At 38.1% G+C, this 24,951-nt stretch overlaps 2 protein-coding genes across 3 annotated transcripts in view; one reads left to right on the forward strand and one right to left on the reverse strand.

Annotated features, from left to right (window-relative positions):
- Positions 1 to 10,889, forward strand: part of SH3YL1 (SH3 and SYLF domain containing 1) — a 51,791-nt gene extending 40,902 nt beyond the window's left edge. Inside the window, exon 10 of the mRNA XM_075747260.1 lies at positions 10,292 to 10,889. Coding sequence (XP_075603375.1) covers positions 10,292 to 10,491 — 200 coding nt within the window. The 3' untranslated portion in view covers positions 10,492 to 10,889. The remainder of the gene's footprint in view (positions 1 to 10,291) is intronic.
- Positions 1 to 24,094, reverse strand: part of ACP1 (acid phosphatase 1) — an 82,430-nt gene extending 58,336 nt beyond the window's left edge. For both annotated transcript variants that reach the window (XM_075747265.1, XM_075747263.1), the window contains exon 1: positions 24,091 to 24,094. The gene's annotated coding sequence lies outside the window, so the exon portion shown is untranslated. The remainder of the gene's footprint in view (positions 1 to 24,090) is intronic.
- Between the last annotated feature and the right edge of the window lie 857 nt (positions 24,095 to 24,951).

Here is a 24,951-nt window from a genome sequence, read left to right on the forward strand (position 1 = left end):
TTTGGAGAAAAGAAAGCTGAAGAATTAGCACTATATCAGACAACATGCTGTCCAATTTCTCTCTCCGTATTGATGGTCCAGCACACAATTAGTGCTTTGACTTCAGCCTGATTAATGCTATTCTTAACTGTTTTCTAAATTGATATCAACAGGTCAGTTTTAGGCCTGTTTCTCTTTGAAATAGCTGCACCATTTAATTTATGTGCTGGTATTTCTTCTTATGGTCAGGGAACAGAAAAAGGCACTAATCACAAAGACATCTTTGTTTTCCCTCCTAAGTTTGCGTGTCTCTAGTCTTCTGTTTGCTAGCTTCCTTTTTTTTGTCTTCAGTAACCTTGGAACAGGTTCCATTACTGTACACAGAGACTCCTGTCCTTTCAAAACCTACTAATATTAAAACAGTTTATAGAACTGATGACTTTTTGGTGGATTAATGATTGTCAAACTAATGAGTAACATCGGTGTTCAATATAGTATTATGTTGAATTCTAATATGGCTCTGGGTGTAGAGTTCTAGGATTTGGAATACATCCATTCATGTTCAAAATCTGTATCTCTCCATATTGAAGTGTCTTTAAATTATGTACACATCCCCTTTATTTTGATTTCTCTCAATCTTCCTTGTTAGTTTTTGTAACTTCATTATCATTCTTCTAAATGCATCTGACCCCTTAGCTCCATGTTGTCTAGCTTTACCACATATTCTGCAGCTTTGGTTCAGCTCAGCCTTCAGCTAAAAGAGCAGCTCCTCTGTGTCACTGATACCTCTCCCGTTCTTGTACCTCAGCTTTCTGTGGCTTCTAGTTCCTCTTGTGTTCTCTGCTCTCCTTCCCCTTCCATTTTTACTTTGCTGATTTCTTCATTCATGGCTATCTCCTCATAATAAAATCTGTTCTGACAGGCTCCTCTGCTGATTCATCCCAAATATTTTTTCCTTTATTGTCACATTCAGAAATAAACCCATGATCTCCATAAAATGAGTTCTCTATTCCTTCAGTTCTGTCACCCTTCTATTTAAACAGCTCTGTGCTTAATGACAGAGTGTGAGAAGGGCTGGAGCACTTCTCCTATGAGGACAGGCTGAGAGAGTTGGGATTGTTCAGCCTGGAGAAGAGAAGGCTCCGGGGAGATCTAATTGCGGCTTACTAGTACCTGAAGGGGCCTACAGGAAAGATGGTGAGGGACTGTTTATGAGGGAGTGTAGTGACAGGACAAGGGGTAATGGGTTTAAGCTGAAGGAGGGGAGATTTAGATGAGATGTTAGAAAGAAATTCTTTACTGTGAGGGTGTTGAGGCACTGAAAGAGGTTGCCCAGAGAGGTTGTGGATGCCCCATCCCTGGAAGTGTTTAAGGCCAGGTTGGATGGGGCTTTGGGCAACGTGGTCTCGTGGAGGGTGTCCCTGCCCACAGCAGGGGAGTTGGAACTAGATGATCTTTGAGGTCCCTTCCAACCCAAACCATTCTATGATTTTATGAAGTCAGTTACCTGCAGGTCTCTTACCTGATAGTAATATTCTGTTTACTCATTCTCAAGAAAAATTAGGTAAGATTGAATAGACATGGAGAAGAATAAGGACAGTGAGTGGAGCAAGGAGTCACTGATATGAGGTAACTAAGTTATTTTTAGTGTAACAGTCTGAAGGTTTTAAAAAAAAATGGTTTGTGACTATAAAAGCAAAAGGAAGGTAAATGCCAAGAAAGAAAGGTTTAAGCCGAAGGCCAATGTTAACAAGCAAAAAAATAGATGTAAACTAGTAGAGAATTACTTGAAGCTGGACGTTAAGAAAGCTACCTTACCAGCTGGGAGAGTATGGCTCTGAAATAGCCTCCCCAGATGCAGAAGATTGTCATTGTTTTGTCCCCTCTCCCTCTGTCTGTCCCAGGTATCCATCCTATCTTGTCGTTTCTTTTTGACCCTTAAACTCTCAATCTCATCCAGCAATTGTTCTGTCTGTGCTCATAAATTGAACATTGCCAGGGAATGTGCCTGAGAACTGAAACTTCATTTCTTCCATTAAATAGTTAGCAGATTCCTGGTGTGATTTTGATCTGGGAAAGGTAGTGGGCTGTCCTTAGTAGTTTGGAAGTTAGCATGTGCCAGAGACTGTCCCCAGTAGTCAGTATGAATGAAGCTACTCTGATTCGGAGACGTGGAGTTTAAGAGCATGGACAGGCCCAGACTGGCAATTGGCCGTGGTACTGCTCCATTCGCTGATGTAACTGTTACTTCCAGATCTCTGGTGACCTCTTTATAACTACATATTAGAAATCGCATTCCATCCTCCCTTAACCTGATAGATCAATTGTAATCTTCTGTTTTCTTTGGTAATACTCATGCTCCCTGAATTCCATTGCTGGGCTATGTCTGTAATTGCCTTTACATCTATATTTCCAGTGTGTCACTGAGAAGGCGTCCTTATCAGCCCTCTGTTTTTCTGTTAAGATTTCCCATCTACCTATCCTTTGTCCCTTTTGATTTGCTAGAGAACATTTTCTGCAGACAACTCGTAACTACCTTTGTTCTAGATCCATCTCTTCCTGCCTTTCTTTGGTACTCCTTTGTTAATCAATTATGAATTCAAGCTAAAAATGATCAAATAGAATCTGAAACTGCCTGTTGCTGACCACTGCAGAGCACATGTGATCTTCAAGTTGAATTTCCTCAGAAGTTCTCACTTTCTGAGCAATAAGTCCTATAGATTGTTCTCTGAATACTGTTTCAAAGATGCAGCTTTTTCTTTCCATCTCCACTTTTGACCAGGCTTTTGTCATGTTATGATTCAATTGTTGCAACATCCTTCTCTCTGACCTTTGCAAATTCAATATTCCTTTACTCTCATCTAGATCCAGTTCTTGCTTCAAAGTTAATTCCTTGCCCTATGACTTTGCCCATATCATTATCCTTTACATTCCTCCACTGACTCTCAGGTTAACTATGTCTTTGAGCTCAAACAGAACCAAAAGCACGCCCTGCCAGATCCAGCTTTCATCCCATTCTTGTGAGTATTACAGATTGAACTTAGTGGTTTGCCTGCCTACTTCAAAGTTCAACTTAAGCCATTTCTCTGCCTGCCTTTAGGCATCATCATGGCCCAATGCTGCTGCATTCCTCAAGTAAAAATTTTAGGTTTTAAGTTCCTACTATCATGAGCCCTAGCACTAATTCAGAAGCTATCCCTGTCATTAGTAATGACCTTGATGCCTTCAGAATTTACTACGTGCTATTTCCTTTGCCCACCCCTTGCCTTCCGCATTCTAATGCACAGTGTGCTGGATCCAGCAGAAAATGTATCTCTTTGGTGCTTGCAGTTCCTACCCAAATCCTATCCAAAATATAGCTCAGTAAGCTTCAAGTCTGAAAATTTGAAGGAGGGGCAGCAATAATAACTGTAAAAACTGGACCTGTTCAAACCCCTACTACAATTAGTGTAGAAGCTGAATAACTGTTGTTAACTGGATTCTGTACCCAAATTCTCATTCCACCCATTAAGCTAACTTTGACTGCAGTGCAGTAACTCGTATCCACCTCAGAGTGAACCATAGACATTTGTTGCTCTATTCTATCCTTCGCCTGTCCTGCAAGGATCCGATGTTATTTTTTAGCTTCCAGATCTAGCTCTACTGGTTGATGAGCAGAGAAAATCCAGAAATATCTGTAAGATATTTACTCTTGCCATTTAGTACGTCATCTCATTCCTGATACTGCTTGTCCACTAATGAATCTTTCTCTTCAGCCCCTTACTTCATTAAACTCTGATCCTGGTCTTAATGCTAACAGTAGCCCAGTCACTCTGTCAGTCCTAGGCTAAACTGATTTGTTTTTTGCAAAAAGAACAGCCATCCTAGCTTCTCATGGGACTGCTAGTGAGCTTAGCTTTTTGTTACACATTTGAATTCCTGCCTTGGCCTAGTTTTATCATCACAAAGCAACCTTGCCCTCCTTACTAGAGCAGCAGTTAAGTAAGTTCTTTCATTATAATTACTAGTTAAAGCTCAGCAATGGCCATGAGCCATTCAGCCTGAACCCTAATCTTGAACTTTTGCAAGAACTGTCACTGGGAAAAACTGCTTAGGTCATATAGCTTTGATCCTGATTTTTGGTTTAAGTGCTTTATTAATTCACCATGACAGATAACTAGCTGGTAATCATGAAGTATACATTCAGGATCAATATCAGCATTACAGCAAATAAACCACAACATTAAACAACCACAAAATGTTAATAAATACGTGAAGTTTTTAAATGCAACCTCCAAAGTTTCACTTGCACTTACAGGCAAGCATATAGAATCATTTAGGTTGGAAAGTGTTGTATGTACAAAGCTTTGCATACTTGCACAAACGTCTTGTTGGAGATGTGGGTGCTCCAGCTCTACGTGTGCTTGTGCAGCTCCCTACAACCCACTGATCCATATGTTGGCAAGAAAGCCCCACGTGCCAGTGCTCAGTCTCACAGTACAAAAGTGTTTCCTGATGTTCAAACAGCACCTCCTTTGTTTCAGTTTGTGCCCATTGCCTCTGGTCCCGTCACTAGATATCACCGAAAAGAGCCTGGCTCCATCCTCTTAGCACTCTCCCTTCAGGTATTTATAGACATTGATGAGATCCCCTCTGAGCCTTCTCCAGGCTGAACAGTCCCAGCTCTCTCAGCCTTTCCTCACAGGAGAGATGCTCCTGGCCCTTCATCATTCCCATGGTCCTTGGCTGGACTCTCCTCAACATGTCCATGTCTCTCTCATACTGGAGAGCCCAGAACTGGACCCAGCACTGCAGGTGTGGTGTGGCCTCACGAGTGCTGAGTAGAGGGGAAAGATCACCTCCCTTGACGTGCTGGCAATACTTTGCCTCATGCAACCCAAGATACCATTAGCTGCCTTTGCTGCAAAAGCACGTTGCTGGCTCATGTAAAGCTGTTGAATCAAGCTAATGATTGTCTTCATCTTTAACATGTTCAGCAGGAGCCTGATAATAGTCTTCATTTTTAATATGATAATTTGGGGCAAACATCCTTCAGACAGTTTAGTACGTTCAATATATGTATATGCGCATACTATTTACACTCATAGTCGTATCTTAGCAGGGCATTTGCAAAGGGTGGCCATTAATATCTCCTATAAACTCTTCATTGTTGCTGGAACCAACTATCATTTTTTACAGAGATTTGTAGGACCTAGTAATTAACTTAGTTTTTCAGCCTACTTTGGATTCTTTCCTGAACCCTAATTATAAACTCAATACTAATCCTTTCCAAACAAAAGCCCAGTGTCCCAGAACAGGTAGAGAAGTAAGATTTCTGTCTGTTGACTATTAGCTACAGCTCTTATCCTAAACCGAGTAATAACCAAGGCTTTCAATGCCACTGAACACTGTACTAGTGATGATAAAACTTTTTGAAACTTGATATATTTGTTTTTAAAAGCATAGATGTTTGCATCTGCGTAGATTCATTAGTCGTTTTCCATCATTTGGTCTGTTTGTTGGATTTCTCTTATTTCTGCTGCACAGACAGGATTCATGTGATTGCTTAGTTTTCTAGGTCTCTATTTAACCTATGAGAATTATATTGCAACTTTTCTGTAGGCTGACACTTTTTGGTGGAGCTTTTACGCCAGCACTATACAACTTTAGTCATCTCTGATGCTGGAGACTTATCCGACTTTAACATTTTTTGTGGCAGTTCCAGTCATTTCTCTCTACTTCTTTACAAAATACAGAGAAAGTAGAAGTTAGTATGTTGCATGTGTTGCTCATTCATATTGATTTTTAAATAACAAAAGCTGTAGCCATGCTTTCTAAAGGTTGCACGAAAGATTTGAGCAAGGTAGAGAGACTATTCAGTTTCAAATAAAAATTGATTTACCTAGACAATCATGTTTTCATATGGTACGTTGCATCCCAATAGAAGTAATGTTATAACCTTGCAACTTTAATTGGAACCAGGCCCACAGCCAATTACCAAAGCAGAGATTTAGCAGAAAGTGCATAATATATGGACAGTCAACAATATGATTAACCTGTCAGTCATTGGTACCCTTGATCAGATGGCTCATTGGTGGTGACAATTGAGTCACAGGGCTCCTTTTTTGCAAGCATCTTGATATGGTTTAGACGAACCCCAAACCAGCAGTAATAGTTTGTGTTAGTTCACTTATAGTTTCTATCATCTAGGTGCACACATGACCCACAAAGATCCTGCTAGCTCAGTAATTGATGACAATTGGTGAATTTTGCAAAGTGGATGTTTAGCAGTCTCACCACTAAGCTCAAGCACGTAAAACCTATTTCAGTTTTATTGCACTGTCAATGGCCAAAAGCAGCACTTCACAGTTTTTATGTCATTCTTCTGCAAGGGTCTTCAGTGGTAATGGGATATACATCTATACCAGTAAAATTAAATTTGGGACTCATAGCCGGACTGAACTATTCTGCCTTCCAACTTGAATTTAGTTTTTGACAGCTTAATAAACTTAACCCAAAATGACATAAAATGCCTGCTCTTCTCTAAAAAAAAACAGTCTTAGTATCAGGCTGTAGGTTTACAAATATTTTATAGGTTCACATTAGTGTGTGAAACTAGTGGCTACCCCTTCTAGTCAATTAAACAGCGTGAAGACATTGTCCCAAGCACTATAACTCAGTTACCTATGTGGTTGTGTTGTGAGAAAGTTCCTTGCTGTTATTCTCACCTGACACTTTCTCAGATAATTCATAGATGTGGTTTAGCAGTCACTCCACTATAGAAACCAGTAGGTAGTTTGGATGTGTTTCTCTTCACTGGATGGTGAGGTTTACTGGTATGTATGTGGCCAGTCTATGCCAGTTGGCCCCACAGTCAAAGAAAGGCTCTGGCACTCTGCAACCAATTAATATAAATGTAGCCAGTGTATCTGTTCTATAGCAACTTTCTAGAGAATGCTTTCGTTCTGCGGTAAACGTGCTGTAATTAAAGATAGTTTTATCACTCTTTCATTCACTCTAAGGCTGGTACTGCAATGTGCCCAAGAGGCCATAAATACTCTCTAGTTTACACCTCATCAAGTCCTTAGATCCATAGCAGTAGTCCTTAGAAAAATGTTCAAAACATTTTAGTATATAAAGATGAATAAAAATAAAGGATATGGTGGTCAGAGCAGTTTGTTATCAAGCATACGCCATACCCATGTATGCTAGAGCATTGAATATGTATGCTGGCTGCTGCACTAATTGATCTTCATCCAAAATTTCTATACTTCTGTTTTGACCACTGCGTTTGTAGAATTGTGCTGTGTGTATTCAGACACCATTAATTAAGGATTTTCCACAATGTAATTTGTTTTTATTCCAGTGTGCATACTCATAAATCTCAGTGATTTCGGTATCATATGCTGTATGTAGCACTGTAGCACCATCTTGTGTGAGCTGCAAATGTGGTTTCAATAGATGCATTCGGCAATCTTCATGTTGACTATAACGATTTTATTTAAAAGTCTTTTACATAAAACTGAAATTGGGAAACAAGAACATGAAATAGCTCCCTCTTATAATATATGTGGCAGATTTCATAACTGCATTCAAAATACCTATTTGTTGGAATGATCCATATAAATATGAGGCATGGGATGCTGCAATCTGGAGGCAATAAATATGCATTTTGTCTGTTTTATGCTACAAAAATACAGAAGTAAAGCACAGAGATTAGAATCTTTGTGAGAAATAAAATATAGTATGGGAAAGAGCTGCTAGGGAAAATTTAAGTAGGAATTTTTATGAAGTAACTGTTAGGAATAAAGCTGGAAAATACTTTTAAATGATAGCAGGTAGCAAATGAGGCAAGGATTCAGAAATCAGTGTTCATCATCAGCTGTAGTGCTTTGAGGTTTCTGCATGTGTGGTAAGATGCACAGGGCAAAAAATGGGAAGGGAAGTACATAAAACAATCTTGTTCATATGACAGACCAAACAATAATTGGAGGCATCAAATACACTCCTACACTTTATCTTATGCGCACTTCTTTTGTTCCACCTTTTCATGCTTTAATTTGTGTCTAGTTTCCCTTCATTTTTCTTCTTTTAATGAGCCAATTTCAGTATACTGAGGAATTAGTCTTACTCTTAATGCAAGTTCAGCCATGGAGGAGGTAAATACTTCTTGCTGCCATTGCTATGAGTCCAGCATATTAAAGTGGTGGTGACAGTTCTATTGAATGCAATGAAAAGAAGCTCTCACAGTCACTTTTAGCACTTTCAGTCTATTCTTTTGCACTGTCAATTATCTAATTTTTCCAAGTATATTAATATAGTTTGTGCAGTGATAAATATACAGTAGTTCTAATTTTCCTTGAGTGATTATCCATTTGAACGTTTAGGTGATGGAAGCACATGTGGTTAAGAACTCACAGTATAAGAATGTGTAGCCTTTATCATAACTTATAAAATGCACTTTTACCCATGCGTGCTGCCTGAATATGGCACAGGGGTAAAACACACCCCATTTTCCTTTTTATATGCAACTGAGTCATAACGGTTTTCATGCCTTAGCACGTAGAGTCCTGAGCCACAGTATTTTCTTACTGTTCTTCAATTAAAACTAGGAGTAAGAAGTCAAAGCGTCTTTTACTTTTGTGGGTTTTGCTATGATTTCCTCAATTGAAATATCTAACTTGAAACCACATTTTGTATGGATATCACCTGCATGGGATATCAGGAGAGAGACTGTGTGATCAAGGAAGACAGCGTTTGACTTCTCTGCAACCAACACTCTCCCAGCACATGGCCAAATAATTTTGTATTAATCTGTGATGATTGCTACAAATGCAGATCATGAAGGGAAAGAACTGGCCTATGGAATGAACGTATATATTGACAGATGCTGGGAAAAAAAAGCTATGTTGTTTATGCATACATTATATCATACATCTATTATTCTTCTCTGTCTGTCCTGTTTGGGATACAGTTTGTATTTGGGAGGCTTGGGGAGAAAGGATTTTTCCTCTTTCTTTTGAAGTGATAAAAGAAAAGTTCTGTGGGTATCAGTTGTTGATAACAGACTGTCAAAAAAAAAAAGTTGTGTCAGTGCTTCTCACCATCTTTTCTAGCTCTGTACTTGCAATGCGTAGCCTAAAAAGAGCTTGGGTTTCCCCTTTTGCAACACAGTTTTGGCAGCAAGCAGGTGCAGCTAATGCCAAAAGCCTTTAATCTTGCATGCTTGAGCATTTGTGCAGCCATCATGTCCATATGAGCAATACATCCTGAAATCTCTCCACCTGACTGTGTAAACATCTTCATTATTTCCTCTTAAGTAGTCTTCCATTGCATCTTCCATTTGTCACTTCTAGATGCGTTCATGTGAGAGATTTAACTGTTTTCTAAATCAACATTAAACAAATGCAACTACCTCATATAGTTCAGATGGTTAAAGGAATTGAGAGCCAACATAATTGTTAGCAAATTGAAGATATTCACTTAGATTAAAAGTTCAATAGTAATAAACATTGAGATACTGGCTTAAAAAGTGTCAACAGAAATGGAGGCTGGATAATGGTATCCAAGACTTTAGATGATTTTAAAGCTAGATCAGAAGACTCATGGCATGATTCCAACCCCAGCTAAGGACTGTGAAAGAGTTATGTAAGAGTCTGGTGGAAAGAGAATAAAAGCCATTTGTATATGTAGTCTAAAATACCACTATGCAAGCCAAGTCACTTGCAGTACATCAAACCATAACCAGTTCTTTCCACTAGCACATTTTATGTGTTTTCTTTAACATGCAAGATACACCAAAATCTAGAGGCTGCAAAGCCTATGGAAAGAGAAGGGAAGTGCTGTGGTTATTTTGTATTTTACCATCCTGTATCCCAAGTATTAATAAAAAAACCCAAATCTCTGCTTTAAGTTTTGCAGTTTCTCTGAAGAAACTGTCTCAGAGAACACATGCCAAAACTAAAACCTGAAGCGGTTCTGTTCAGCAACCTTTCGGGAAGTAGTCACACTTTCTTCAACACACCACTTTTGTTCCCACTGTCACTGTTTGACTATTTGAGGCATATAGAAAAAATTGCTGATATTTATTTTGTACAGAGTACTATTTTTTTACATAGACTGTGCCGATAAGCTAGAATCCAAATTTCACTTATCTAAGAATGTAATGGAAATGGAGAGGGGTTTCATCAGAGGTTTATATGCTCAGATAAATTATTTTAGTGTCTTTGTCACTGTTTTCTACTGTCATTAAAGAATATTATATGTAAGGACTTACTGTATGTGCTGTTTAGCATTTTCATTTTAGCTTTTCATTTTGTTTCTTTCACTTCAGGTAACTCTTCGAGTAATCCAGTAGAAGTGACAGCACTTTATTCATTCGAAGGACAACAACCAGGTGACTTGACTTTCAAAGCTGGAGACAAAATCACAGTCACAACCAAAACAGATTCCCAGTTTGACTGGTGGGAAGGAAGAATAGGAGGACAAACTGGCATCTTTCCAGCCAATTATGTTGCCATCAGTAACAACTAAATTTGTATGGAAGAAAATGTTGAAGCAGTAATATATTTACACTCAAAAAATGTATTTTAACTCTTCAGATTTTATTGAAATGAGATTCTTGACCACGACTATTCTAACACAAAATTGAAATATATTAAATTATCTTAATTTTCCCCTAAACTTATATCTTAAATAAATGCTAGGTGATAGACAATTTATGGTGAAGTTTTATTTTTGAGCATGTTGCCTTATAAAAAGTACTCCAATTTGTGTCTAGTTTCAGTTCTGTCTTGCTATATGGATTTATTTTTTACATGAGGGAAAAATTGCTATTTAAAACCAGACATTCTGAAAAAAATACTGATTTCCATTAAATTATAATTTATGGTCTCTTTCTATAATAAATGCTCTCAAATTTGCTTCAAACCATCTCTGAGTTGGAGTTCTTTTACTAAACACAGATATTTTTTCACATATACGGCAGAAGAAATTACCTTTATACTTGGTTTTAAAAACCACTTTAGGCATTGTAATTTTTCTTAGTAACTACTTTAGGTCTGGTCCCCAAGGTTTGTCCTTGTTAGGCGTACAAAGACCTTTTTTTAAACAACTCTGTACCAGTTAAGTAGTTCAGCTTCCCTGATAGCTTGTCTTATATTCCCTCATCTTTGAAGAATTTAAGCACTTCTGAAAGTTTGTTTAATAAAATGCATGAATAGTTCCTCCTAGAAAACATATAGGCTTATGATGTCCCTTGATTCTTGTAGGAACTTGTTCCACAGATGGAAAGCAAGATAGAGAAATCTGCCTAGTTTACAAGTGAGCTTGCATAACTCTTCCTGCTTCTTCCCATTTAAGATTTTTTTAATGTTTAATCTTTAAAGAAAGAGCAACATAGAGTAAATTACAGAGTAAATAGAGTAAATTATTAACAGTAAGATAGGGAAGATATTTCTGTAGGATATATGTAATAATAATGTATAGCACTATCATTCTCAGATTTCAGCTTAATTTTGAGCATTTTTGTAAATCAACTTCATGTTACAGATACAGGTATTGACTTGAAAGTTGATGTGACAGAGCAGAGGTGAGAATGACACTTGGAGTTTTTGAGAACCAGTTTAGTTTCCTTCTTATTGCTGGGTATGTTGAATTTGCTTCTTATATGTAGTTAATGCCAAGATGATAATTAAGCTTCTTCAGTCTCAACTTCTCCCCACTTGAAAATGTGTTTTGTTAAGTCCTTGTTTCTTCTAACAGTGCCATGGCTATCAGATGGAAAATTGGTATGTGTGTGATCTGTCAGCAACCAAGTTGCAGTTGATCTGCTGTTCTGATCTCCTAATCTATCAGGTGCTGTTTAGCTTTAAGTTATCCCATCTGAATGGCAAGGCTAAGCCTAGTATAGAGGAAGACTTATCATCATTAGAAAATTGTTCCGTTCCATTCATTGGAAAAAGTTTCTGGATTTCTTTCAGACTGGGCCACACATTTTTGATAAACAAACTCAAAATGAGGCAGAAGAGACTGAAACCATAGTCTAATGTGCTTACTACCTTTCAATGAAAATCCTTCATGTTCTTTGCCTCATAGTCAAGGCAGATATATGTGATCTGTCGTCAGACAGATACCACCACCAAACAGATCCATATGGCTTGCAAGTATTTTTTGAGAAATTATTTTCCAACCAGTTGGAAAGAGTTATAATAACCTTATGTAGCTGCAGTATGCCTTTAGAAGGACTGTTGTAGCATTTGCCAATTTGAGGTGAGAAAGCACATTTTGTGTCTACCTATCTTTCACAGATTGCATCTATTGCTTATTAAGCAAGAAAACACTAAATCATCCAATGTTAAGACTCAGTGAACAGGATTAATAATAATATCATAGACCCAGAAGCTAGATATGCCACACATTTACAGTGAAACACTCCTGCATTTATTATACCCTGTTGCTATGCTTTAGTTATGCAGTACAAGCTGAAGCATCCACTAGCAGAATTGTGCTGTAGTACTTCATTAGCCATTTCCAGAATACTGCCTGCTTTTTCAGCCAGTGTACTTGCCTTTGTGTAGAGTTGTTAAAGCTTCTTAACTCATCTCAAGTGTCTTCTTCCATGAAACTGTCAGAATTTATGAACTTGCACAGTAAAATCTTTATTGTTTATGTAAATTCAGTTTCTTAGATTGCTTTAGATGAGTTGGGGGGAAAATGAGGGTTGTCTAATCTAAGTGTTCATGATAGTCGGTAGACTCTGCACTGATTAATTACTAAATCCGAGCTGCATTGTGAGGGGGAAATATTAAATCGGAAGCATATCTCATGCATGGAACATTTCTTTCTTCATCTAAATATAGTATAGGAAAGAGAAAATTCAGTGGATGCAATGAAAATGCAAGAAAATGCCATGGGTTGTCAAAAACAAACCTTCTTGAAGCACTACAGAACTTTACTGCCTGATTCTATGTGCCTTTGACACAGGCTGGATCAACCCACATCAGTGGGCTTAGGCTAATTCCAAAAGTGTTTTTACAGTAAAACACTTTACAGTGAAAGGCAATCTGCGTGATTCGGTAAACTAAGAGATCTGTAAGGAACTGGTAGTTACATAGCAGGTTCTCTGCAGTAGGTCTAGGAACAAAAATCCTAGAGATATACAGAGTCACAGAAGAGACACGTGTTCTGGTAAGAGAGGTTTTCCATGAAAGAAAGTCCATGTGTGTGTTCCTTTGCTTCAGAGTGCCTGACCCAGATCGAGAAGAAAGAGAAGATATTGAAGAAGATGGTGCCTCTAAGCACAAAGTATTAAATGAGTTCATAGACCAGCTATAAGGTGCCTGGCATCCAATATTTTAGCAGAGAGTTGGTAGAATAGATGTCTGTAGGACCAAATCAGTGGGTGTCTGCTAGAAGAGAAAAAAATGAGTTATGTAGCCATGGGGTTCCTTCAAGGGGATACTTAATAAAAGGTACAGAGATTACAGGCAAAGTACTTCTGCTGTGGTGTTGAACAGGTTCAATTCATCATTACTCTTATAAGCAGTTATTGCCAGCATATAAAACACCTATTTTTATTGCTGAAGCACAGTTAATCAGACTATAGTAATTTCTATATTTATAATACAGGTACTTTCCGTATTTATTTTGTGGTTATATTTTATGTATGGCAGCCCAATTTCCTGTCAGTCTTCATAGGCTTTCTTTTGAGCAAGGTAATTCCTGAAGGGTAATAGTTAGGGCTATATGCTGTGTGTTCAACATCATCAGGTAACTTAATCATAATTCATCTTAACATTGAATGTTTCGTGAGGCTGTTCGCAGTCCAATCTACTGTCATCAAGCAAACTCTCTTTTTCCAGAATAAAAGCATATCGGAGAATATACATTGATTGGTAACAAGGCTATGTACCAAGTCTAGCCAGCAAGAGTTCAACTCACAGGAAGATGCTGGTGCATGCAATCTCCTCATCAGCTTTTGGATCAGGCTCCCTCTCTTTCTTCGCTGTTTTATGTGGTTTCAAGACATATGACAGCTTAGTTTCTTCAAATCTACCCTTTCCATACAGTAAAACTTCAAAATAGTTGATATCTGGTTTATATCAGTATATAGCAACATCTACATTAGCTGACTACCAAGTCTGTTAGTTTTTCAAGGAGAATCATAGATCGTAGAATCATAGAATGGTTTGGGTTGGAAGGGACCTTAAAGATCATCCAGTTCCAACACCCCTGCTGCGGGCAGGGACACCCTCCACTAGACCACATTGCCCAAAGCCTCATCCAACCTGGTCTTAAACACTTCCAGGGATGGGGCTTCCACAACCTCTCTGGGCAACCTGTTCCAGTGCCTCACCACCCTCACAGTAAAGAATTTCTTTCTAACATCTAATCTCAATCGACCCTCCTTCAGCTTAAACCCATTACCCCTTGTCCTGTCACTACACTCCCTCATAAACAGTCCCTCACCATCTTTCCTGTAGGCCCCTTCAGGTACTGGTAAGCCACAATTAGATCTCCCCGAAGCCTTCTTTTCTCCAGGCTGAACAATCCCAACTCTTTCAGCCTGTCCTCACAGGAGAGGTGCTCCAGCCCTCTGATCATCTCTGTGGCCCTCCTCTGGACTCTCTCCAACAGCTCCATGTCTCTCCTGTACTGGGGCCCCCAGAGCTCGATGCAGTACTCCAGGTGGGGTCTCACCATAGCAGAGTAGAGGGGCAGGATCACCTCCCTCGACCTGCTGGTCACACTTCTTTTGATGCAGCCCAGGACACGGTTGGCTTTCTGGGCTGCAAGCGCACACTGCCGGCTCATGTTGAGCTTCCCATCAATCAATACCCCCAAGTCCTTCTCCTCGGGGCTGCTCTCAATCCATTCCTTGCCCACCTGTAGTTGTGCTTGGGATTGTGCCGACCCACGTGCAGGACCTTGCACTTGGCCTTGTTGAACTTCATGCGGTTCACACGGGCCCACCTCTCCAGCCTGTCAAGGTCCCTCTGGATGGCATCCCTTCCCTCCAGCGTGTCGACCACACCACACAGCTTGGTGTCGTCGTCAAACTTGATGAGGGTGCACTCGATCCCACTGTCCATGTCGCTGACAAAGATGTTGAACAGTGCCGGTCCCAGTAACGACCCCTGAGGAGCGCCACTTGTCACCGTTCTCCACTTGGACATTGAGCCATTGATCACAACTCTTTGAGTGTGGCCATCCAGCCAATTTGAAGCCATTGAAAAACTCAGAAAAACACTGTAATTATTCTATACACCAAGTTTTACATAGTGTTTGTAGTGGTGAAACAATATCTGACAGTTTCATGCTTCCAGAATTTTCAGTATTCAGAATATTTAGGCAACTGTCTGTCAAGAAATGATGTAAATAAGTATTCAGCTTATTGTAACAGGACAGGATGATATATTTTAAAGTTTATCTTTAAACTGTTAAAATTAGCTTAAAAACCAAAGCACTCGTTTTGTCCCAATACCAGCCAAAGATATAAAATGCTGGGGGAAAACTGAAAAGAAATTTTTCTTTCTTTCTTACAGGTTTTTCATCCGTTCGTTGTTAAGACAGAAACGGGATGCAACTGTTACCAAGACATCTTTCTTCCACATCTGTTTTAATTAATGAATCCACTTTAATTAACTATTTAAAATGGTATCTGTACTTTCAGAAATTTAAAAGTTTTGTAAGCTTTGTTCATTTTATTCCTAACACATCTTTTTCACAGCTTATATAATTTTGTCAGTTTAGGTTTGTTTGCAGTACTTTGAAGTACATGACCAAAAACACAATTGCAGGGTGTTCAAATTCTGTTCTTTGCAATATCTGTTTTGCAAAAATCTGATAATTTACTAGTAATTTAACTTTAATTCAAAATTTTTAAAATTAACTTGGTAATAAGTATAACTGCAAAACTTTTGATCTGATATTTTCCTCCATTCTTTTTTTTCCTTGCAGGCCATCGCTGACCCAAAAATACGTCTATTAGGTGTAGTTATAAATTTCTGTTGTGGCTAATATCTCCAGTTCTTCAGCAACACGGAAACATATAATCCCATTCTCCCTTCTCATATCAGAGCAAACATTCCCCTTTATTGAACCGTCCACAAAACATCTCAGGCTCGTCTTTCCTGATGAACTATTCTGTTTCACTCTTTCTGTATGTGTGCGCGCACACATGCACTGGGTGGTTATTTTGGATCCATTTGGATAAAAACCAGCTTGGTCCGACCGAATGTCTTCCTCAGTGATGTTCTGTTCTGATTGCCTTAATAAATTGGGAGTAGGATGGCAGGTGGAAATTCCTTAGGATTGGGTACTGGCATCTCCTTGAAAAATGACTTGAGTTTCTCCTTTAAAAGCTCAATAAATTTCTGCAGTAGCTCTAATCATGCTTACACAAATTTTGAAAACAAATTTTTATAAATTGTGTCAAACTTTGCGGTCTTAAATCCCTACTGCATACATTTCTACTAATTCTATATATAGCTTCATGCCTATAGGATCATAAGGAAGACAAAAACAGTCATTTATGTAGCCTTTGCAGTAGATCTTTAAAAGAATTGTCTGATCTAAAGGGAGCTGAACTGCAGCTGTTTATTTTGATTTATTGTGGGTACTTAGAGGCACAGAACCTTTGAAATGTAGACCTTTCTTCTGTGTTACCTAAATATAGACACAGCATCCTACCTATAGGCAGCTCTTTCTAAAATACTTGGCCCGAACATTTCTAAATCAAATTAGGTTGTATCAAGAATCTAAATTTACCCAACACTTCAGTCTAAAAGTTCATGGGAAACCATTTGTGAGTTTTTAATTGGTTCTTGCTCTTAATTGAATTAGAAATACTGCAAAGAAAACCTTTTGGGCTTTTCCCATGCCATAACTAATGTAAGAAAAATAAATAAAAAGAAATAGCAAGCTTCATTCTTTGGAAAAGATTTTAGTTAATTTCATCTAAAATTAAGTGCAAATAGTTCCTTAAATGTCAGGAAAGTATGAACTAATGCATGCTAACCCTAACGCTGGATTGATATCCACGTGTTCTTCTATCTCTGCGATCCATCCTGTAATTCTTTACCTACAGCTTTTTTAAACAGTAGAAATAAAAATTCCTGCAACTGTAGACTGCAGAGGAATTCTGCCATCTGCATCACTAAGTTGAGTCTTTGCATCTGCCTTTATAAAAGCTTATAGATAGTACCAGCTTTGGAGTTCTCTTCCATAGTTCTTCAACCTTTTACCTGGCAAAAAAGTCATGTTCCATTTTATACTATGGAACAGGCAAATACTCCTAGCACACCTATGCATATTTCTAGCCTTCAGCTTGAGAATTTGTTTTGTCCAAAAGTCTATATGAGAGGCAGAGAAAGCAGGTCAGGCAGTGCCTAGAGGAGTTCTACCACATGGAAGATCGGCCTAGCTGAAGAACCAGGAGCTGCTTGCTTGTTGAACCAGAGGACATCGTCTCTGGTGGTAATATGAGCCTGAAGTCTTTTTAGGTATATGAAGTGTTTCCATAAACTGCTTGAATACAATGAATTCCATTCACAAAACCAATAATCATAGTTAAAGTAATTTTATTGTTTTGAAATTTTCAATAAAAGAATTTCCCCTCGTCTCTTCTTCTTTTCCACCTGTGTATCCTTCTCCAGTCTTGTGCTACTCCTGTGCTATGCATGGCCTTCTGGTATCTGACTTGCTGAATGCTCGAGGACTATGTTTGACAGTGTGCAGGGCAATTAAACCTGACCTTCCTGTGGCCTCCCTCTAAACATCTGAGTAATGCTAACCACTGTGCCAAATAGTTGGTTAGCTGAGGGGGAAGTAGAGACTGGTTAACTGGCTTTGGCAGCCTACGTTCTCACGTCGTTCCTGTAAATGAAAGTTGTTGTTCTGTCAAATCGGATATATGGTCTCAAAACAAACATTATTAGAATTCTGAGTTTCTGAACGTCCTGTTTTCAAAATATTTGCAGTGCCTTTTATGCTTTCAGACATTTTAATTTTATTTTACAAATGCAAATGCTAGTCAAATCCTTTTCTCCAAGGGTTTTAAATCATTTTAGTCTCTAATTTTTGTACAATTATATGTGAGTTATACCTCACATTAAATTTAGATAATGCTGTTGAGGGAAATAAATAAAGCACCTGGATGCAAAAGTATTGTCACAGATTGATGGTTCCAGCTGCTTGGGAGACATTTTTGATTACTAAAGTGTCAAGTCACTTAAATAGGTGCCATTCTGTAAGATTTTATCAACTGCAAAAATTTGAGCCAAAATGAATTTTTTTTAAGCAGAGGTGATGTCTGTTAAAATATAGAGTTTAATTTGGGTTATACATTCTGTGGTGCTCATTTTTTGTGGAAACCAGATCTGCCCATTACCATTTAAAACCGATCTCAGGCTATTACTTGCTCTCAGCCTGGTATTCCCTTTAGTGTGTCTTGTATTTTAATGTTTCCCAATTTCCTTCTGTCATATTTGATGTCAAAATTAAGGCCACAGTTAAGCCAGAAATTCAAAACATCAGTCTCTTATTCTAACTGGTTTCTTGTCAGCCATCAGATTCTTACAAATGTGAACTGGGACAAGCTGCTTTAAGATTTTGCAGCCTAAGATTGTGTTTGATGTGTTGTGGATCACTTTTTTTGCATATCTGATTTTATGCTTTTCAGACTAACTCCTTGTTTCCTTCTGACAATGCTGAAAATACTTGGGCCTGTTTCAGCTGATTTGACATCAGTGGGATTCTTTTGGTATCTCTGAGGTAGACTTTAAACATTAAATGGTGCTACAGTTACTTAAAATCAATGTTAGTCTGCTGACTTTACTAGGAGCCAGACTGCTGCTCAAATTACAGTGTAAAAGACAGAGATTATTGATGTATTTATAGGCTTCTGAGAACCATGCAATCAGTAATTTCTCCATGGCTGTCAAACTCTCAAGCCATACGTACACTTAATGTAGCTTTCCAGTAGCTCACATTCCTAGCAGAAAGGGTATTGACTAGTCTGTGCTAAGTTTTTCTTTTTCTTCCTATATTACCATCTATGTGTCCTTCTGGTCAGTTACTTCTGCCATTGAAGAAGCCATCCCATACATCTCATGGGTTTCAAGCTACTTACAGCTGAAGCTCTGAAGCAGCCCTGACCTTCTTTGCAGATTCCTGTGCAGGTTGCCAGCATCTTTTCCTATAGATCCCTTGGAGTCCGGCCATGACCATGGCAGCCAAAGGAAACAGACTTTCTTTTTGAAGATTCCTGATCACTATTGCTCTTTGGCTAGCATTTTTAAAAAAAAATGCTATATAAAAAGTAGCTATAGTTATTTCCTTGTTTTGCCTTCTCAAAGTTTGGAACATTACGTTAGCTTAAGTTAGAGTATTTCACGATGTCAAGAATTTTCCTCTTATAGCAAGGCTTTTTCTTCTGATACACAGAGGTCCCCTTCTGTAGAATAGCACTCATTGCCGCATTGCTAATAAATGTTAAAAAAACAAAACCAAGAACAACAGTGAAGAGGAAGGATATTCCGAATCAACCAATGCATCATCCAAAGAGCATTTTTATTTTTGAAAATAAACCTAGATTTGTGCCTGCTACTTTCAGGTACCTGTTCCGGTAGGTTGAGGAGTTCTCCCAAGTTAGATGTCTGTTTTTCCAAAGCAGTCAGTCGAGAGAGGCAGGTTGCATGAAATGCCTTCTAGAGCAGTTTCTGAAGTCTGTAGTAGAGATGATTAACTTCTTCCTTGAAACTGTCATCCTAATGTCATTTTGTTGGCAGTCCTTCAGGATGATCTCTGTATATAAATACTTTATTATTGCATTTCAGAAATAAGTATGATTTTTTTTTCTCCATGGCCTACTAAATTAAGCAAGGATACGCCATTTCAAATCCTATTAACAAAAGTTTCCAAACTGTAACATGAACTGAACCCGGGGATCACTGCCACTGCGAATAAAGAATGAAAAATCTAAGAAAGAGAAAGATATAATTAACAGTGATATAAGTTCATATCTACTTCAGTAACAGGAATTAATATGGGATATTAATCTTAGTTGTTAGTTTTGACACACTCAAGCTATCTGCTTATTTCATCATTGCCTTTTTTGGTACTAAGACAAATGCTGGATAAAAATATGTATCTATCTAACTTGATATTCAGATAATTGTTTTAGATTAATAGAACACTCTTTGAGTTATTCTTATTTTTATCAGTTTAGAAATATTCTTGGCAAAACAGAGATGAAAAATAGTGAGCTGAAAAGTGAACTTCCTAAGCTGAAGAAAATACAGATCTCATGAAAAGTTGTTATTTCTTAAAATTGTTCAAATCATAGGTTGCTAGATGGATTATCTTAATCTAGGGCTCTTAATTTAGCCATATTAATTATTGATGATATCTAACAACAGTGTACATACCAAGCCTAAGGAACTCAGGTAGCCTGGAATCTTTCTTTTGCATGTTATAATATTAAAAAATTATATTTATATTCTTCTCCCGGGGATTATGTCAGAATAAAAAGCCAAAATGTTATTCACTTACATTTTAAAAATGCCAGTTTTCTTAAACATGAAGAGTTTTCTGTTAACAACGGGGCTCCAAAATCCAAATGAACAAAATGTTTAACATGAAACTCAGCAGTTTCACGTTAATAGATCCTGGCTGACAGTATGAAACTTGGACATTATTGATTACAGTTCCAATGAGCTGTACTAGCTTTAATACAACATACAAGCAACATGTGCAGGCAAGCCAGATGCAAAACTGAAACATTATCTAAACAGAGCTGATTTCAAATGTTTCAAATGTAAATAACCCACCGGGTGGTCCTTGAGACTGTCAGCAGTCATTATTTTCTGTAGCGTAAACAGGGCTGTCAGCTGGGATTTCTGTCACAAAGATAAAAAGTCATTCTTCCCTAGCAAAGCCTAGGCTGTTGTTTTGAAAGAAAGTCGTGCACCTCCATGATAGATGGAGAGTTCCTTTCTGGATTTAAATGAAAGTATTTTGTAAGCTGCCATGAAAACCAGAATAGGTGTCTGAACAATGTAGACGAGGAATAAGTAAAAGTTAATGGAATTAGCAGCGTAATAAGCCTTAGAATGTTGACATGTCTAAATAAATGCGTAATTTCCAGCGATTCGCTGTGTTTGTTTTTCAAAGTTTTCTGCAGGTAGCAAAAGCTAAACCAAGAAAATAGGTAACAGAAATAACAAACATACAACCTTGGATGAACAAATCACTACGTTTGAGACTGCTGCTCGAATTAAAAATATGGACATGATCAGTTTAAGTGATCTGAAGTATTAGTTGATCGTGGGGATTTATACAATGGCTTTAAGTCCTCTAATCTGATTCAGATATTACAGAAGAGTATTATTACACAGCCTGCATCTACTTAGTTCAATGGCAGCTGAGCAGTTAAAACATCTTTACAAATCCGGTCTGATCTCTCTAAGCACAAAATGAATTATGTAGCACTATCTTCTGTATCAACAGTCACATCTTGATTTTATAGCCACTGAAATCTGCAGGAGCATTGCTGTTGGCTTCAGTGGAAACATGATTTTCGGTAGTGGAACACATCAAAGTTGATTTCAAAAATTGTTGAAGACTTTTTCAACTGATTTCCTGGAAGAAAATACAATTTTCAGGTTCTCCTCAAAACGTTTTTCAGATTTCCTCCTGGAAATGGATCGTTAGGGGCCTATACCTCCCTGCTGTAACTGTCCTGTGCACTACTCAAAAATTAGAGAAGTTCACGCTTTATTGAACCACAAAGATGTCTTCTTCCTATGCAGGTATTTTCTTTGTGCCTGAGGACCTGGATACAGATTCTACCTTCCATGATAGAGTCACCCTTTATGTCCTGTATCTGTACTTGCTTACAGGGTGCAGTGAAAGGTAAATAGAGTCAACTGAAAGCACTAACAATGTGGTTAATCTCTCCTGGTGCCTTGGCTCTGAATATATGTTACGTCCCTTAGTAATTTTTGGAATAAGGAAGGAAAAGTTAATTCTTCCTCTGGAGTGTGACCTGAAACCTAAAAGTGTAAGGAAAAAATGTGCATTTTAATGTCATAAATTATAATGGTGGAAAGCTTTTGAAAATTGTCAGGGCTCCAGGGTGAGTCTGCACTCTCATCCTTTTGTAGCCAGGAATACCATCACAGTTCTTTCAATCTTAAACTGAATCCCATGATTGCAATTCTTTACTTCCAGATGGCATGACAAGATAAACTCAGCTGTGTTTGACACTGCAAAAAATATCCCTTCATCTAAGAACCTATGGCCAGTGATGCAGAACTGGCTGTCTTCATACAGTCTCTTACTCATTCAGAGATACATGCAGAAAAGGGTTAAAAAGTGAAGAAATCTTTATTCCTCTCTCTTATCTAAATCTTTATTTTTTGCTTCTGCAAAATCTGTGTAGTGTTGCCTTTGTGCCTGTCGGATTGCCAGAATACATGTTCCTTTTTGCCCCCCCCCCCCCCCCCCCCTTCAGTGTGCTCCCCATTCGCTCTCAGGCAGCTGCCAAGTATTCACTTCACTTTTCTTTCCCTAGGGGATTTTGTGTCGTCCTTTTGACTCTTGAGTTCCTGTCTTCGAGAAACATGGCTGGCATCCTGAAGCAGCATCTTCCTTTTTAAATCCAGCACTTGTACTTCACTTTCTTAAATTGTCTATAGTTGTCTTTTTCTCACTACAAAACCTTTCAATCTGCATAACTCTAAAATAATGCTATGGGCATCCCACTCCTTTCTACTGCTAAAAGGAATTCAACAGCCAACTCCTAATAAGATCAATGAATTAGATAAACCTAAAATAGTATGGGAATACTGCATATTTTTCTTTTGTGTCAGAATTAACTTTAATCCAAATGACAATATATTTTAAACAGACCTTTAGTTCAGCAGATGAGGTCAGCAGATACTTTGAGTGCAAGGAAGTGTCCCATACACGCTTCATGGGGTACAAAACAAGTAGCCTTTACTGAAACGGGGTGAAACCTGCCCAAGTAGCACTCAAATGATGGCCAAACTTAAATAAAAAGACTGTGAAGAATCTATTGCAGGACTTTGTACTGGAACAAGATAACCTTAAGTGAAGTATTGCGCACACAAGGATGCAATGGTATCCATGCTTTGTGAAACAAGGCAACGTTCGTTAGTATGAAATTCCACTATTTATGTTGGAAAGGTGAATGTGTTAATTAATGTTTATTCAAATCTATTTTTTCCAGCTCGTGAACGTCAGTTGCCTCAGGATAAAGGCTGTACAATTATAAATTCAGCATGCACCTATGCTAACCATCCACAGATTTTTTTTCCCTGCATTGCATTTTACCAGAGCTTCATCCCAGACGTACAGCTATCTGCATACCATGTGCAGACCTACGTAACTGAAATGATGACGCAAGGGACCATCCTTGCATAAGTACTGAGAAGTGTACAGAGGCTGGTGTCCCCGTTTCTGGGTCCTGAAAGGTGAATGTGCTCTTCTTGGTGTGTGGACTTCTCTGATTCTTTAGATCACAGCTGTAGTTTTTGGGTTTGACAAAAGTAATTTTTTTCAACAGAGCAGAATTTTCCACAAAATCATCCCTTTCATAAGAATTGTCAATTTTTTAAACTCTTTAAAATAGAAAGTGTTTAGATTTACTTGTTTTTTCAAAAAAAAAAAAAAGTGAATAAAAATGTTGAAAGATAATTTCAGTAAAAATGGGGAAAGATAAAATTTTTTTCAAGTGTGTTTCAGGTGTTCCAGCCCCATGAGACTTTTCTTCCAGTAGTTTGGTCATCCTACAGTCTTTCATTAATTTTCATACATAGTGCTCTTAGATTTGTTTTTATGCATTTCACAGCCTTTGAGAGCAAAGAAACTTACCTACTGAAATAAAAAGGGATTGAAATCCCTGCAGTAGAGTGCGTGCATCAGAGAGACAGAAAGCTGTAAATGTGCGCTTTGTAATTATAGTCCTTTTCTTTCCTTCTTTCTTCACCTGGCATCATTTTTCTGGCACTAACAGTACAACAGTCTAGTAATTGTCTGTAGCAAAGAAAATGCAAACTTTCCCCTATGCACTGACATGTCAGATTTGAATGTTAAAGGAAAATACACTGAAGCCAACTGAAACAGTGGTTGCAGAAAAAGAAATTTTTTTTTCAAATCCTGTTCTTTGGTATCTTTTTTATAACTATTCATTTCCTTTATTAAATTAATGCCAAAAGGCTTTACTGCATTGGTAGGTAATAAAATGGAAGGACTGGGTAAGCTAAGGGTAGATTCTGTGTAGCAATTCTTATGAGTGCCTCTGTGTGTGTGTATCTATATGTAGAATTTGGTGAAGAAGTAATGCTGGACTGAACTTCTTTGATTGGATTATATTGCATCTTGCCCTTTCCATCATTATGTTATTAGCTGATGTTTATTTTCATAACTCTGCTTTTACTACATCTGTAAAAAAATAAGAGCCTGCTTTGAAGTTCAGGATTATATTGTGCTGGGAATGTTACTTAGAAATTGTCTAAAATACAGCAATGGAGGATGGGGCTGAGCATGGGAATTTTAAGGCTGAGTGGAGCAAAAGCCATAGATACTCTGAAGCTTTGGTCCCATGACCTTTAATAACGTAGCTTTGCTTCTCTTCCACTCCACAAGAAGCACCGCTGATTTACTTGCATGATTAAGATTTAAAGGATCAAAACTCTAACTGGAGACTGGTGGACATATTGGTATCATTTGATTTAGTCTACTGTAAGATCTAATTTTGTTCTGATTCAGAAGAGAAAAATTAGAAGAGCAAGCTCCCTACATAGTCACAGGAGAGAGGCAAGTGCTTCCAGGGGGGCCACTTAGGCAGTGTCAGTAAAACGGCTGAAGCAGACAGCGTAGATAATGTGCTTCTGAAATATAGCCGTACCATGTGGTTCTTGGAAAGCTTAGACAGAGACTTGGGTGCATGTTAAGATTAGTCAAAGA

The sequence above is a fragment of the Balearica regulorum genome, chromosome 3, assembly GCF_011004875.1.
Source record: "Balearica regulorum gibbericeps isolate bBalReg1 chromosome 3, bBalReg1.pri, whole genome shotgun sequence".
Lineage (NCBI taxonomy): Eukaryota > Metazoa > Chordata > Aves > Gruiformes > Gruidae > Balearica > Balearica regulorum.